Source organism: Anomaloglossus baeobatrachus, chromosome 10, assembly GCF_048569485.1.
Source record: "Anomaloglossus baeobatrachus isolate aAnoBae1 chromosome 10, aAnoBae1.hap1, whole genome shotgun sequence".
In the NCBI taxonomy this organism is placed as follows: domain Eukaryota; kingdom Metazoa; phylum Chordata; class Amphibia; order Anura; family Aromobatidae; genus Anomaloglossus; species Anomaloglossus baeobatrachus.
Genome location: NC_134362.1, coordinates 156016300 through 156030864, shown reverse-complemented (window position 1 = coordinate 156030864; position 14565 = coordinate 156016300). Strand labels below are relative to the sequence as shown.

General features: G+C 45.4%; 1 protein-coding gene across 2 annotated transcripts in view; it reads left to right on the top strand.

The window, feature by feature from the left end:
- NOD2 (nucleotide binding oligomerization domain containing 2) overlaps positions 1–14565 on the top strand; it is a 61419-nt gene that overhangs the window by 31884 nt on the left and 14970 nt on the right. The window contains exons 4-6 of one of the 2 annotated variants that reach the window (XM_075326767.1): positions 833–2630; positions 6959–7042; positions 12134–12217. In XM_075326767.1, the coding sequence (XP_075182882.1) occupies positions 833–2630; positions 6959–7042; positions 12134–12217 (1966 nt within the window). The remainder of the gene's footprint in view (positions 1–832; positions 2631–6958; positions 7043–12133; positions 12218–14565) is intronic. The other variant, XM_075326768.1, reaches the window with a different exon arrangement.

The window sequence follows — 14565 nt, the reverse complement described above, 5'->3', positions numbered from 1 at the left end:
GTGATGTCACTGTACACAGGACAGATTAGTCCAGTGATTGGATGCAGTGGTCCCGTGATGTAATCATGACGTCATCACTGCAGCCATGTCAACAAATACTACATGAGAGCAGGAGAAAGAGTCAACAGTAGGGTGGCAAGGTATAAGTAATAAAGCTCTTCTGTGTCATGGTTCTCTCTGCAGAGCAGCTTACAGACGTGGAGATGCTCTGTGGCACTTACAGATCTATCAGCTTGGTCACTATACTGGAGTCCAGGTTGGTTCTGGGAGGTGCTGATTGCTCAGCTGTTCCATCTTCTGGGTAATTGCTCAGGCTTCTTTACTGAGCATGCTCCTACAGAACTCTGCCAGCTGTATTACTTTCTGGCTCTGTTGCTGCAAGCGTCTGTCTCCTGGTATAGTGACTGATCTTGGTAATCGACCCTGGACTGACCTCCTGACTTGCCTCTGTCTTCTCCCCTCTTACTTCTCTGTTCTCGTCTGGCTCCTGACCACGGATTTCTCTCCTGACTACTCTGTTGTCTACCCCTTGTGTTCATACTTTCTCTCCTAGTTAGACGATCTCCGGCTTGTCTTACGACCTCTCTCCTGTCTGCTCCATGTCTCTTTGTGTCCTCTCGGTTCTAACCCTGGCGTGCCTGACTTCCCTCAGCCTCTAGGTATCCCCAGTGCCACCTAGTGAATAGCCTTATTGCTGCATCTCTCACTCCTCTGTGAGAGGGACGTTATATTTTGGTTTTTAAAGAAAATAAAATTAAAATTTAAAAACTGAGTATACGTTTCTATTGAGTAGAAAGTGGAAAAATTAATTTGTGATTTTATTTTCTTTTAGTCTGTTTAGGATATCAGGCTAAATTGAAGACAACAATATCTGCCCAGTCTAAGTTCCTCAGCACATATGATGGATCAGAGAACATGCATTTGGAGGACATCTACACAGAGAATATTCTGGAGATTCCAAATAATTCAAATAATATTCAAGGATCCCAAAACCAGGATCTTCTGAGCATATTCAATGCCCAAGGCCTTGTTAATGACAATGCAGATACAATTCTCATTCTTGGAGATGCCGGCAGCGGGAAAAGTACATTGCATCAACAAATCCAACATCTCTGGGCCGATGGACAAGCATTCCAAAACTTCTGCTTTGTTTTTCCATTCACTTGTAGGAGATTGTGCCGTATTAGCAAGCCAATGTCTTTAAAAACGCTTCTGTATGAGCAGTGCTGCTGGCCCCTGGATAAACTTCAGGATGAAATCTTCCAGTATATTCTTGATAATCCAAGGCAGGTTCTTATCACTTTTGATGGATTCGATGAGTTCAGCTTTGCTTTCACCGATGACCATAAACACTGCTCTCCTGCTGAACCAACAAGTATAGCAGATCTAGTCTTCAACCTCATCCAAGGAAATCTCATGAAAGATTGCATAAAAGTGGTCACCAGCAGACCCGATGTTGTGAACGTAAGTCTGAGGAAATACGTAAGAAAAGAGCTGCACCTAAAAGGGTTTTCTGAAGAAGGGATTGAGCTTTTTATCAGGAAGCACCACAGCAACGCAGATACGGCTGGAGACATCATCAGTTTGGTGAAAACCAATTCTTCACTGCATGGACTTTGCAATATTCCTGTCTTCTGCTGGATTGCTTCAAAATGTCATAAGCAACTGATAGGTTGTGGTAGCAAAACTCCCCAGACCGTTACTGATATGTATGTCCTAACCCTTAAACATTTCCTACTCCATACATCAGAAAACTTGAAAGGAACAGAGAATATTCTCTCTAAAAATGTAGAATCCATCAGACACCTTGGAAAACTGGCTCTAAATGGACTCTGTCAAGGATTATATGTATTTTCTTACCATGATGTTGCTAAGGAAGGGCTTACCGAGGAGGACCTATCCTTAGGGTTTCTTGTTCTTTCAAAGAACTTTTCAGATGAAAACCAAGTTTCATCCAAATATTATGAATTTCTTCATATTACGTTTCAGTGCTTTTTTGCAGCACTTTATATGATAATGAACGACGATGTGGACTTATCCTCACTTCGACAGTTGTTTAAATGGAAAAGGAAGCCAACAGGTGAATCTTGTGGAAGTCTACAGAGAGTTTCCCAGTTGTGTTTACAGCCAATTCTACATAGACCACAGAAATCTCTTCTACACAACATAGAAATGAGAAATCTTCAGATCACTGCAACATTTGGAGCAGGTCTGTTCTCGAGTGCACTTTACAACAACCTGGTTGATTCTTGGCAGCCAAGAAAACTAACCAGGAAATGTAAAATAATAAAAAGATGCTTGACCAAAGGTATCCAGAAGCACTTTAATTCCATACCACCTGCTTTGAAGGATGAAAAGAAAAGCATGCATGCTATGCCAGAATTTGTCTGGCTCTTAAAGTGCATTTATGAATTACAAGACATGATGTTGTCTGTGAAGGCCGTGCAAGATCTAGATGTTGATCACTTAAAGATGACCTACTGTGGGATCGGACCTGCAGAATGCACAGCATTGGCATACGTATTGAAACATCTAAAGAGAGCCGTTGGCATACAGTTGGATCATAATTCTGTCGGTGACATCGGGATTGAGCAGTTGATGCCCTGCCTTCACATGTGCCAGGCTCTTTAGTAAGTTCTGTTACAATCATGTGTGTATTAAAGGAGTTGTCCACTACTCGGACAACCCCTTCTGACTCCACATGTTTCCCTGAGGTAAAATAATAAAGACTATACTCACTTCTTGTACCGGCAACATTCCAGCAGTGCTCCGGCTCATGGTGCTGGGGCTCACATGGGGTTGGGATGTCATGAGAGCCCCGTGTCCAATCAGCTCCAATTTCTGTTTCCCCACCTTTGGACCAAATGAGGGAATCAACAGGAAGTGAGTGTTCCGCTTTCCTCACTTCCTGTCGATTGCTCTTTTGGTCTTAAGGCGGGGAGAAGGAAGTCGGCACAGATTGAATGCGGGGCTCGCGTGATGTCACAACCCCACATGAGCACCGGCACTGCAAACCCGGACACCACTGGAATGGCACCAGTATGGGAGGTGAGTATAGGCTTTATTATTTTATTTTAAAATATGTGATGCTTATTTGTAAATACACAGAAGCATACAACATATTTAAAGGGAATATATCTACTATATTTTTATCCTGACTCACACAAGAATTGAATAGCATCACCCGGCATGGCCTTCTGCTCTCAGGAGCATGCAAGTGCATGGATTTCTATACAGCTGCATGGTCCTGTTCGGAGAGCGACAGGCCCTACCAGGTGATGCAACTCGATTCTCGTGTAAGAGACACGCAAGTATGACTCCGTCCATACATAGAAGCTTTGAAAAGTTGCAAAATTTACACAAAACCCGAAGTTGCACCTAAATTTTGCAACTTTAGCAATGTAACACCAGTTTCTCCCAGCTCTGACAAAATGGATGGAGCTGGCGGGATGTGAATGTGGTGAGAGCGGGACACCGCAGCTTGTCTAATTCATGGTGGTCCCTAAGCCAGAAATCTTACTCCAGTACCTGACTGTACGGAGACTTCTGGCATTGTGAAGTAAAAATATTCAGTATAACTTGTATTTTTTTTATTGACATCCTTAGTGTTTATATAGGAGTCCAGTGGGCGGTCCTATCTAGTGATTGACAGCTATATCTGAATGCATAGTCATACATGAAAGACTGTCAATCATCAAATAGAACCACTCGCTGGACTCATGTCCATACAAACACCAGGAACTAAATGCAAGTTTTACTGAAACTTTTCCCAAAGAAATGCATACTGTATGTGATAAGCTCCTCTTGAGGAGGCCATTTTCAACAGGACAGGTTCCCCTTAAGGTGTTACTACAGCATTTTTTTTACATTTTATTGCGGTCCTGGTATGATACTTTAAAAGTAAGTACCATGCCCCCGGTCATATACTCACCTGCCACCAACTTCATCTCTTTTCACCTTTGCTTTGTTGATCTCAGCGATTTGTGACCTGCCGTCATCCAGTATTTCATGGAGCATGCCGGCCAGTGGCCACAAGTCAATACAACTCTATGAGAGACTCGTTCATGCTCTCATAGACTTTTAATGACCACTTGGGACGTAACTTCTGACTTCCAGACAGTCAGAAGTTACGGCGCACAACACGGCTGAAAAACAACAAAGCCGCTGGAAGATCAGTATAATACAGGGGAAAGGGACTTAAGCCCACTTTACACGTTGCAATTAGTTGTACAATCGCATTTGCGATGTGACACGCCCAGGTTGCATACGGGATCTATGAGATTTCACGTTGGTCGTTCATTTGCTGTCACACGAGCGTTAGTAGTCTATGTTAAATTGGTCAATTGTGTGTGCGATCCTATAGATCATGTGTTCTGTGACGTATGCATTGGGCACCTTTTTTTTTTTTTTATTTATTGACTTGCCAAGCGTGTGTAATGCGTGTGTAATGTGGGATGCGTTTTTACTATGTCATCTGCCATTCAGCTCTGCTACATGGCCGCTAACAGCAGACACAGACAGCCATGTAGCAGAGCTGAATGGCAGATGACAGCAGACACAGACAGCCATGTAGCAGAGCTGAATGGCAGATGACAGCAGACACAGACAGAGCCGCACTGTCAGAATGAACTCGGGTGAACCTCACCCGACTTCATGGTCATGCTGCGGCTCTGTCTGTGTCGCGTCCTGATTAGCGGTCACCAGTGAAGACTCACCGGTGACCGCTAATCTCCTGAGTAACTGAAGTTAGCAGCCCTCTCTCATATACTCACCAATCCCCGATCCCCGGCGCTGCACGGCGTTCACACTGCTCCGGCGGCTTTTACTGTTTTGAGAAAGCCGGCCGCCCATTAAACAATTTCGTATTCCCTGCTTTCCCCGCCCACCGGCGCCTATGATTGGTTACAGTGAGACACGCCCCCACTGAGTGACAGGTGTCACACTGCACCCAATCACAGCAGCCGGTGGGCGTGTCTATACTGTGTAGTGAAATAAATAATTAAATAATTAAAAAAAACGGCGTGCGGTTCCCCCCATTTTTAAAACCAGCCAGATAAAGCCATACGGCTGAAGGCTGGTATTCTCAGGATGGGGAGCTCCACGTTATGGGGAGCCCCCCACCCTAACAATATCAGCCAACAGCCGCCCAGAATTGCCGCATACATTAGATGCGACAGTTCTGGGACTGTACCCGGCTCTTCCCGATTTGCCCTGGTGCGTTGGCAAATCGGGGTAATAAGGAGTTATTGGCAGCCCATAGCTGCCAATAAGTCCTAGATTAATCATGTCAGGCGTCTATGAGACACCTTCCATGATTAATCTGTAAGTTACAGTAAATAAACACACACACCCGAAAAAATCCTTTATTAGAAATAAAAACACACACATATACCCTGGTTCACCACTTTAATCAGCCCCAAAAAGCCCTCCATGTCCGGTGTAATCCAGGATGATCCAGCGTCGCATCCAGCGCTGCTGCATGGAGGTGACCGGAGCTGCAGAAGACACAGCCGCTCCGGTCACCTCCACGCAGGTAATGAAGACAGCCGCGCGATCAGCTGCTGTCACTGAGGTTACCCGCGGCCACCGCTGCATCCACCGGTGGCCGCGGGTAACCTCAGTGACAGCAGCTGATCGCACGGCTGTCTTCATTTGCTGCATGGAGGTGACCGGAGCGGCTGTGTCTGCTGCGGCTCCGGTCACCTCCATGCAGCTGCGGTGGAAGCGACGCTGGATCATCCTGGATTACGCCGGACAAGGAGGGCTTTTTGGGGCTGATTAAAGTGGTGAACCAGGGTATATGTGTGTGTTTTTATTTCTAATAAAGGATTTTTTTCTGGTGTGTGTGTTTATTTACTGTAACTTACAGATTAATCATGGAGGGTGTCTCATAGACGCCTGACATGATTAATCTAGGACTTATTGGCAGCTATGGGCTGCCAATAACTCCTTATTACCCCGATTTGCCAACGCACCAGGGTAAATCGGGAAGAGCTGGGTACAGTCCCAGAACTGTCGCATCTAATGTATGCGGCAATTCTGGGCGGCTGTTGGCTGATATTGTTAGGGTGGGGGGCTCCCCATAACGTGGAGCTCCCCATCCTGAGAATACCAGCCTTCAGCCGTATGGCTTTATCTGGCTGGTTTTAAAAATGGGGGAACCGCACGCCGTTTTTTTTAATTATTTAATTATTTATTTCACTACACAGTATAGACACGCCCACCGGCTGCTGTGATTGGGTGCAGTGTGACACCTGTCACTCAGAGTGGGGGCGTGTCTCACTGTAACCAATCATAGGCGCCGGTGGGCGGGGAAAGCAGGGAATAGGAGATTGTTTAATGGGCGGCCGGCTTTTTCAAAACAGTAAAAGCCGCCGGAGCAGTGTGAATGCTGTGCAGCGCCAGGGATCGGGGATCGGTGAGTATATGAGAGAGGGGGATAGACTGACATGGACAGAGAGTGAGGGACAGAGATAGTGACCGACTGACAGAGATTAGTGCATGACAGACATTGTGAGGCGCTTCAGAACGCAGCTTTTCAGCTGCGCTCTGAAGCAGACCTTTTTTACGCTGCGGTGCAGAGCGCACACCTGCGCACATAGCATCAGACAACAAAATCGTATGAGGGATGTCACACGTTACAATTCACTAGGTTCTTGCAACAAAACGCTCAATTCTAGAGAATGATACGATGTGTTTGCGATCAACGGTTTTGCGTTCAATCCTGATCGCATGTAGCTGTCACACGCAGATACGTCACAAACGATGCCGGATGTGCGTCACTTACAACTTGACCCCAACGACGGATTGTGAGATATATTGAAGCGTGTGTAGCGGGCTTTAGGTTTAAAGTGTTTGAAGGGGTTTACTAATATAAATTCCTGATATACTTTAGCTTGAAAACATAAATGTATTGTAAATGCAATTTAGCTAAACAAACAATATTTTCTTTTTATAGTTTGAGAGACAACAACGTTACTGACAAAGGGCTCTGTAGACTCATGGAGCAGGTTCCACAGTGGCCGAACTTCCAGAAGATTGCGTACGTAGACAAGATGGGATGTGACCAACATATTGTATTATTTGCTACCAGTAAAGCCAGTTTCACTGTGAACGGCTAAGGGGTACTTTGCACACTACGACATCGCAAGCCGATGCTTGCTATGCCGAGCGCGATAGTCCTTGCCCCCGTCGCAGCTGCGATCTCTTGTGATAGCTGCCGTAGCGAACATTATCGCTACGGCAGCTTCACAAGGACTTACCTGCCCTGCGACGTCGCTCTGGCCGGCGACCCGCCTCCTTCCTAAGGGGGCGGTTCGTGTGGCATCACAGCGACGTCACATGGCAGCCGTCCAATAGAAGCAGAGGTGCGGAGATGAGCGGGACGTAAACATCCCGCCCACCTCCTTCCTTCCGCATAGCCGGCGTGAGCCACAGGACGCAGGTAGGAGATGTTCCTTGTTCCTGCAGCTTCACACACAGCGATGTGTGCTGCCGCAGGAACGAGGAACAACATCGTAACATCGGTCCTTCCGAAATTATGCAAATGACCGACGCTACACCGATGATACGATTTTGACATTTTTGCGCTCGTTAATCGTATCAAAAACGTTTTACACACTACAATTTCGACAGCAACGCCGGATGTGCGTCACTTTCGATTTGACACCACCGACATCGCACCTGCAATGTCGTAGTGTGCAAAGTACCCCTAAGACAACTAATGGACAATGGGCTGTTGACGGACATGGAGATACTTGTTTTATTGCTACATATGTGCAAAATAATAGCAGTGTGTTTAAAGGGAACCTATCAGGTCCCGTGTGTCCTCCAACCCAGCAGCACGTGTATGCAAAGATTCCCTGCCTAACAGCCGTGTATAATGCTTTTTGCTAAGATCAATGCTTTTGTTGCTATTTTCCGAGACCCATAACATTCTCATTTTTCGAGACCTGGGGCTCGGTGACAGCTTATTATTTACATCTTGAGCTGACGTATTTAATTATACCTTTTTGTGTAGTTGCGATGTTTTGATCGGGTGTTATTGCATTTTAATGCAATGTTACAGCGACCAAAAAAACATAATTTTGGTGTTTGGATTTTTTTTTCTCTCTGTCTGAGTATCGATCTAATTAATTGATTTTATATATTTTGATAGACTGGGCATTTCTGAACTCAGCAATTTAAAATCTGTGTTTTTTTTAATCATTTATTATTGTTTTATTCTCAATGGGGCAAAAGAGGGGTGATTTGAACGTTTAGGTTTTTATTTTTTAATACTTTTTAAAACTCTTTTTTCTACTGATTTTACTAGTCCAAGTGGACTTTATGACTGTACTGTCTGATCGCTTCTGCTGATCAGAGCGATGCTTCAGCATCGCTCTGATCAGGAGCAATCTGTGTTCCTGTGAGTGCCAGCGCTTTGCCGTCATTCACAGGAAGTGAGTCATGGCAGCGACAAGGTTGACAGCGTGATCCCTGCCAGAGCGCATTAGATTGCACTGTCAGAGTTTGACTGTGCGATCTAAGGGGTTAAAAGGCATGGGTGGATCTCCTATTCACCCGTGCCTGTTAATCTCACATGTGTGCTGATCAGATCAGCAGACATGTGTGGGGATTATCGCGAGCCCGTGGTAACAGTGTAGACCCAGCCAACAACATACAAGTACATCCTTGATCATGAAGAGGTTAAAAAAATAATTAAGAAAGTGCACTGTTCCTATGCTAATTAGGCACTTGACTATTACAAGGGGCTTTGTGTCCCAGATTTCTCACCCCTCTTGCGGACATGGTGGTGGAGTGAGTTTGGACTGCACACGTGGGATATGTCTCCGGACTCCCTGCTCTTTTTCCTACCTCCTGCTCCCTGTGTTTAGACTGTACCTGGACTCGGGATTCATTCAGGATCTTTGCAGGTTGAGCTTGATACGTAATCTGGCACAGCATCTTAAGTCTATAGGGATATTATTCTCTAACAGAACAGCATCATTCTGTGATTGCCCTCTATTTCCCACTGCATTTCGATATCATCTAAGATGATCTCTTAACCATGTTATCAGTCACCATTGGCATTATCTGCTGGCCCATACATCAAAATCATCTGCAGAACACAATCACTGCTTTCCTGAGGAGTGCAGGGGGAATCAGATCCTCTCTGTGTCTTACAAATGGTCTGTCCTAAAAAAAGTCCCCTGATGATCCCTCTTTTATCACGTTAGGAAGGGGTGAATCGCATCGGGATAGTACAGAGTGTTTACAAGCTAAGTGAACCTCTCTGCTCTGACCTAACTAAATATTACATCTGCAAACATTATTAATAGGGATGATCGAATACCTCAAATATTCGGCTTCACGAATATTTGCCAAATAGGTTGCCGCTATTCGACTATTCGCGAATATTCGATGCGCAATGTAAGTCTATGGGAAACCTGAATAACACTTATTCGGAACTATTTGGGCTTCCCATAGACTTACATTGCGCATCGAATATTCGCATAGCGGCGACCTATAAGTCAGATATTCGCGAAGCCGAATATTTGAGGTATTCGATCATCCCTAATTATTAAGCCTATTTTCTGACCACTATAGGCATTGGGATATATATATATACTATTGAGTCTCCATCTGTTATTTGGTTTCAGTGAGGCTTGTTCTGCTGTACTATCGGGGACCTTGTTTATTTATTTTTGTAAATGGTCTATTGACCTTGTATGTCCTGTGTTTGTCTTTCAGTGTTTATTCACGTAATGGGCACTGGTGGATAGCAGTGGTGGGATACCTTTACTAGTGGAGTTTAGGGTCAGTTAGGGTAAGCAGCACATCAGCGAAACACATGTCGGGACCGGTTCCACGCTGTAGGTTCTCTGTCCACCCCTTTTGACAGAAGGTATGTTTCCATGAGTCACTCTCATTACCAACTTTTTTACATTACCACTGTGTTATTATTTGTAGTCATGTCAATGGATTTGAATTATTTGGTTATTAAATGAGTGCTTATGGATGACCTTCCCTGTATAATAGTTATATATATATTTTTGGCTTTTTGGGCTATTATATTTATTTGGGATTTTTTATCCTTATCACTTTATTATGACCCTATGCCCTTTTAGGGGGACATTTTTCCTTATGTGGGATCTCTCTTTTTCCTCCTCCTTACCTCCTATTTATGGTCAATCATATATATCATTGTCATGGTTCCACCTCCCCGTCCACATGGCTAGGGGGTGGAGCCTTCTCTCGGGCCTCACTCCTGGAGCTTGGATGTCTTAAATTCTGTCATCTCTGGTGAACCAGCGTCGGCTATAAGCTTAGCACTGCTTTGCCTGTGATTGCTTGTTCCTGTGTTTCCAGATCCATCCTTATCCTGTGCTCTGTCTGTGTTCCTTCCCACAATAGCCCCAGTGGTTCCCCCTTCTCCTTCCTCCCCATTCGGTTGCTTCCTCTGGTACTGACCTCGGCCTGACCTCGACCCCACTTTTGCTCGTTCCTCCAGTCTTCTTTCTCACCGTACTGTGTATCACCTGGCCTGCCTGCTCATCCCCCGCACGCCACATGGCCTCTGTATTCTGGCTGACTCAGTAGGGCAGTGCTCCAGCACACACTGTTTGTCCACCTCCATGCTGATTCAGCTCTGTGTAGTATCTTTTCCTGCAGGGCTCCAGCTCCTTCTGGTGGCAGCCTGAGAATCATATTTAGAAAATTGTTTTATTTCACCTGCCATGATTCTGGCTCTTTTTTATGCATTTTTCCAATAAAAGCATTTTTAAAGAATTTTTTCGATGCCATTATATTTAATTGTATTATGTATCAGCAATTGAGACCCCTTTTGCGCTTTTCATTTTTTAGTTACTAGACTCGTTACTTGAATATAGAAGAAAAAAATCCAATGTTACTGATATATGGTATATCGAGATCCTGAAGATGGCGACATAGTAGACAGTGTTTGAAATAAGTAATGATGGATAACAAAAGTCACCACTGGCCAAGTTTTGTACACGTTTGGGACCTACTGGGGCTTCTCTTCTTGTTGCTGTGATCAAACGAACACATCCATGCCTCCTGTATTCTTGTGAAAACCTTGTAGACATGTATAAAATATGGGAAACTTGTTGTGTGATGCCCTGGCAAAACCAGGTAGTCACAGAAAGAGTTAATTCTCCCTGGCAGCTACACAATCCTCACACAGATGTACACCAGCCAATCAGGCCCTACTCACCCCCTCCCCAGGAAAAAAAAGAGCGTGAGAGAGGAGTTAAGTTCAGTTGTGTAGTAGTCAGTGAAGCACTGACAGGGAGAAGCTTGGAGCTCCCTGTAGAAGGGGGTAGTTGGGAGTTGGATCCCCGGACTACCAGACTAGGTGGCAGTGAGGCCCACAAGCGATGGAGATCCGGTCGCGGGGAGCCTGAGGCGACCGGGACAGGGTTGTAGCCCGCCGGTGCCGGGAGAGGGGACCCAGTCCGGAGGCCATTCAAGCGGACTAGTCCAGACACGAGGGAGACAGACAGAGAGAGTGGAAGGATGGGCCCTGGCTGTACATCTGGGTGTGGGACCCGAAGACACCCGTTAAAGGTGACCGGCCATTTGGCAAGTTGGTTGACAAAACAGACTGTCTATTTACTGACCCTCCACATCAATACAGCCTCATCCAGCACCACAACTGCCAACTGTAAGTGCTCTACTTCCTGCCTCCAAAATACTGCTCCCTGTAACCTCTCACATTACTACTACACCTCCCCTACCCATGGAGGGGATCCCACCTTGCTGCCCCGCTCCATCAGTCCCGGGCACGGTCCCCAGAGGCAGTGGCGGTGCCACCATCTTATCACCGCAACCAACGGGTGGCGTCACAGACAATTTCCCTTGTAAAAAAACCCTTTTCACTTGTGGGCGGCGGACCGCTGCTCGAGCCTGGGTTCGGTCCCCACTCAAGCCCGAGCCTCAGTAAAGCCCCGGATCCGAGCATCCCTGAGCAGCCCCTTAGCTACGGTCTGGCCCCCGCCCGCAACAGTTGTACTATAGCAATCTGTGACCTAATCATGATCGCCTCTCTTGTATATGAAAAGTGAAGATATCTACTGACTCGTGTTACTACAGTGCATCTCTATCTCACCAAGGTTGTTTGTCCCTGTATTAGGTTATATAATAACAGACTGACAGATAGATGTGTGGATTCCATTGCTGACATGCTGAAACGCAAGCAGAACTTTCTGGCCTTAAGGTAACCACATGCTGCAATAAGTATGAAATCTAGCTCTGTATTCCTATACCCAGCACTTGTATGGTATAGAAAATTGAACAGTGGTATATTTATTGTAGGTCCGCTGTTCTATAGTGAAATGCTGCGGCACAAGGGCATAGATATAGGGTGTATAGAGGAGTAGTCGCAGCTTGGCTCCGGTGCCTCTAAAAGAGCAAAGCACTTATTCTCTGCTAGAGACGAAAACAACGTTGTTAGGTCAGGTTTAGACAAGTTTTTTTCATGGTCTATGTATGGACACAAGGGCCTGGACTAACCATGGCTCTCCTGACCTGAACTTATAGCCTCATAGACTAGACACGAAAGAGACTGTAATTTCAGGTGCTGTCAGTCCGGAGTCCAGGCACTGACATTTGTATATGGACCGATGTAACGGGCCAGAGTGTACCCACTCTCCAGACTATATTTGAGGTAAAGTGGCCTAGGCTAGATTATATCATTATATTCCAGGGTATAAATTGGCCTAGGCAAAAAAATACCTTTCAGGCCATATTATACCCCTATCAGTAGCTTTCAGCGATATACACAAAAATTACCGTATTTTTCGGATTATAAGATGCACTTTTCTTCTCAAAAATTTGGGAAAAAAATGAGGGATGCATCTTATAATCCGAATGTTGCTCATGGGAGTGGTGGAGAGGGGTCGCAGGAGCAATGTGCGAGCCCTGAGGTGTTCTGGAGCTGTGGGAGCTGTGCTGCCTGGGGCTGCGGGCGCTCTGCTGAGACTGAGGGCTGTGGGTGCTGTGCTGTCCTGGGGCTGTAGGCGCGTTGTTGTGCTGGGGCTGTGGGCACCATCCTCAAAATATCAGTTGAGAGGATTTAAAATAATGGCACCCTGAGTCGATGCATGTGCAGATGGAGCTCTCAGCTCAAGATCTCATCTGTGCATACGCTGCCTCTGACTCATTCATCTCCCAGCAGCAGACTTAAGGAAAATGGCGCCCGGAAGTGTGGTGAGATCTTGATCCAAGAGCTCCATCTGCGCATGCGCTGGCTCTGGACACCATTTCTTTGAAGCTCGCACCGTGGACACTTTCTGAAAGTTACCTACCTCACTGCGCTGGCAGCGACCATCTGGGACACCCACTGCACCAACCGCAGCATCACCCTACTGCAGGCGGTGGCCCTGCCTTCAGTGACTCCACTTAACTACAGCTGCTGCCCACTCCCAACAAAACACCACCGGATTGTAAGACAGACCCCAATTTTTTTTACATTTTTTTCCCTCTAAATTTGGGGTGCGTCTTATAATCCGGTGCATCTTATGAACCAAAAAGTACGGTACATAATTTTTCAACATTTTATTGGGGATTCAGCTTTGTCTGGTCAGTTAACTGAGAATGCTAACTAACTTAAAGGGAATCTGTCACCAGGTTTTTGCTACTTCATCTCAGACCAGCATAATGTAGGCAAAGAAATTCTGAAACTAACCACGTTTATCTTAGATCACTGTCTGCAGCCCTTCTGACTTTATCTTAGAATTGAGTGTAGCAGAGCTGGGAGCTGTCTCTGCCCACACCAGGCTCTCAGTAGTGATTGTGCATTGACTGTGATGTGTCAATCAGAGGAGGGGGCGTGCTGGTCTGCTCTGCGCATTTAATTTAATATAATTAAACAATAGCTCATACATAGATAAGAGAAACACAGATGTTTTTACTTTTTTAAGCCTCACAGCATGATGTATTCAGCTTACATTTCAAAATCCTGGTGACAAATTCCCTTTAAATCAGGACCCACATTCTTTGCTGGTAGTAATATGCTCATCTTGACCCTTTTTAGTAATGTGCCCATATTGTGCCCCCTGGTAGAAATGTGCCCATATTGTGCCCCCTGGTAGTAATGTGCCCATATTGTGCCCCCTGGTAGTAATGTGCACATATTGTGCTCCCTGGTAGTAGTGTGCCCATATTGTGCCCCATGGTAGTAATGTTCCCATATTGTGCCCCCTGGTAGTAGTGTGCCCATAATGTGCCCCCCGGTAGTAATGTGCACATATTGTGCCCTCTGGTAGTAATATGCCATCCTGTAGTAATACCCCGTTATGATGTTATACACATACAAAAAAAAAAAAAAAAGATTATTCTCACCTTTCCTCCATTCCCTCAAGCTGGGTCTCAAACTTGGCTGAGTATAAGAGTCGCACATAGAAAAAAAATATTTGGGGGGCCACATTCTTTGCTGAACCCAGTGACATTTTTAGTGATCGCATATTTTTCTCTATACACCTTTGGAACACGCTTTTTGTACATTTTTGCCTATTTATTATAATAAATGTGCACTTTTTTATTTCAGTTTATATATTAAAAATA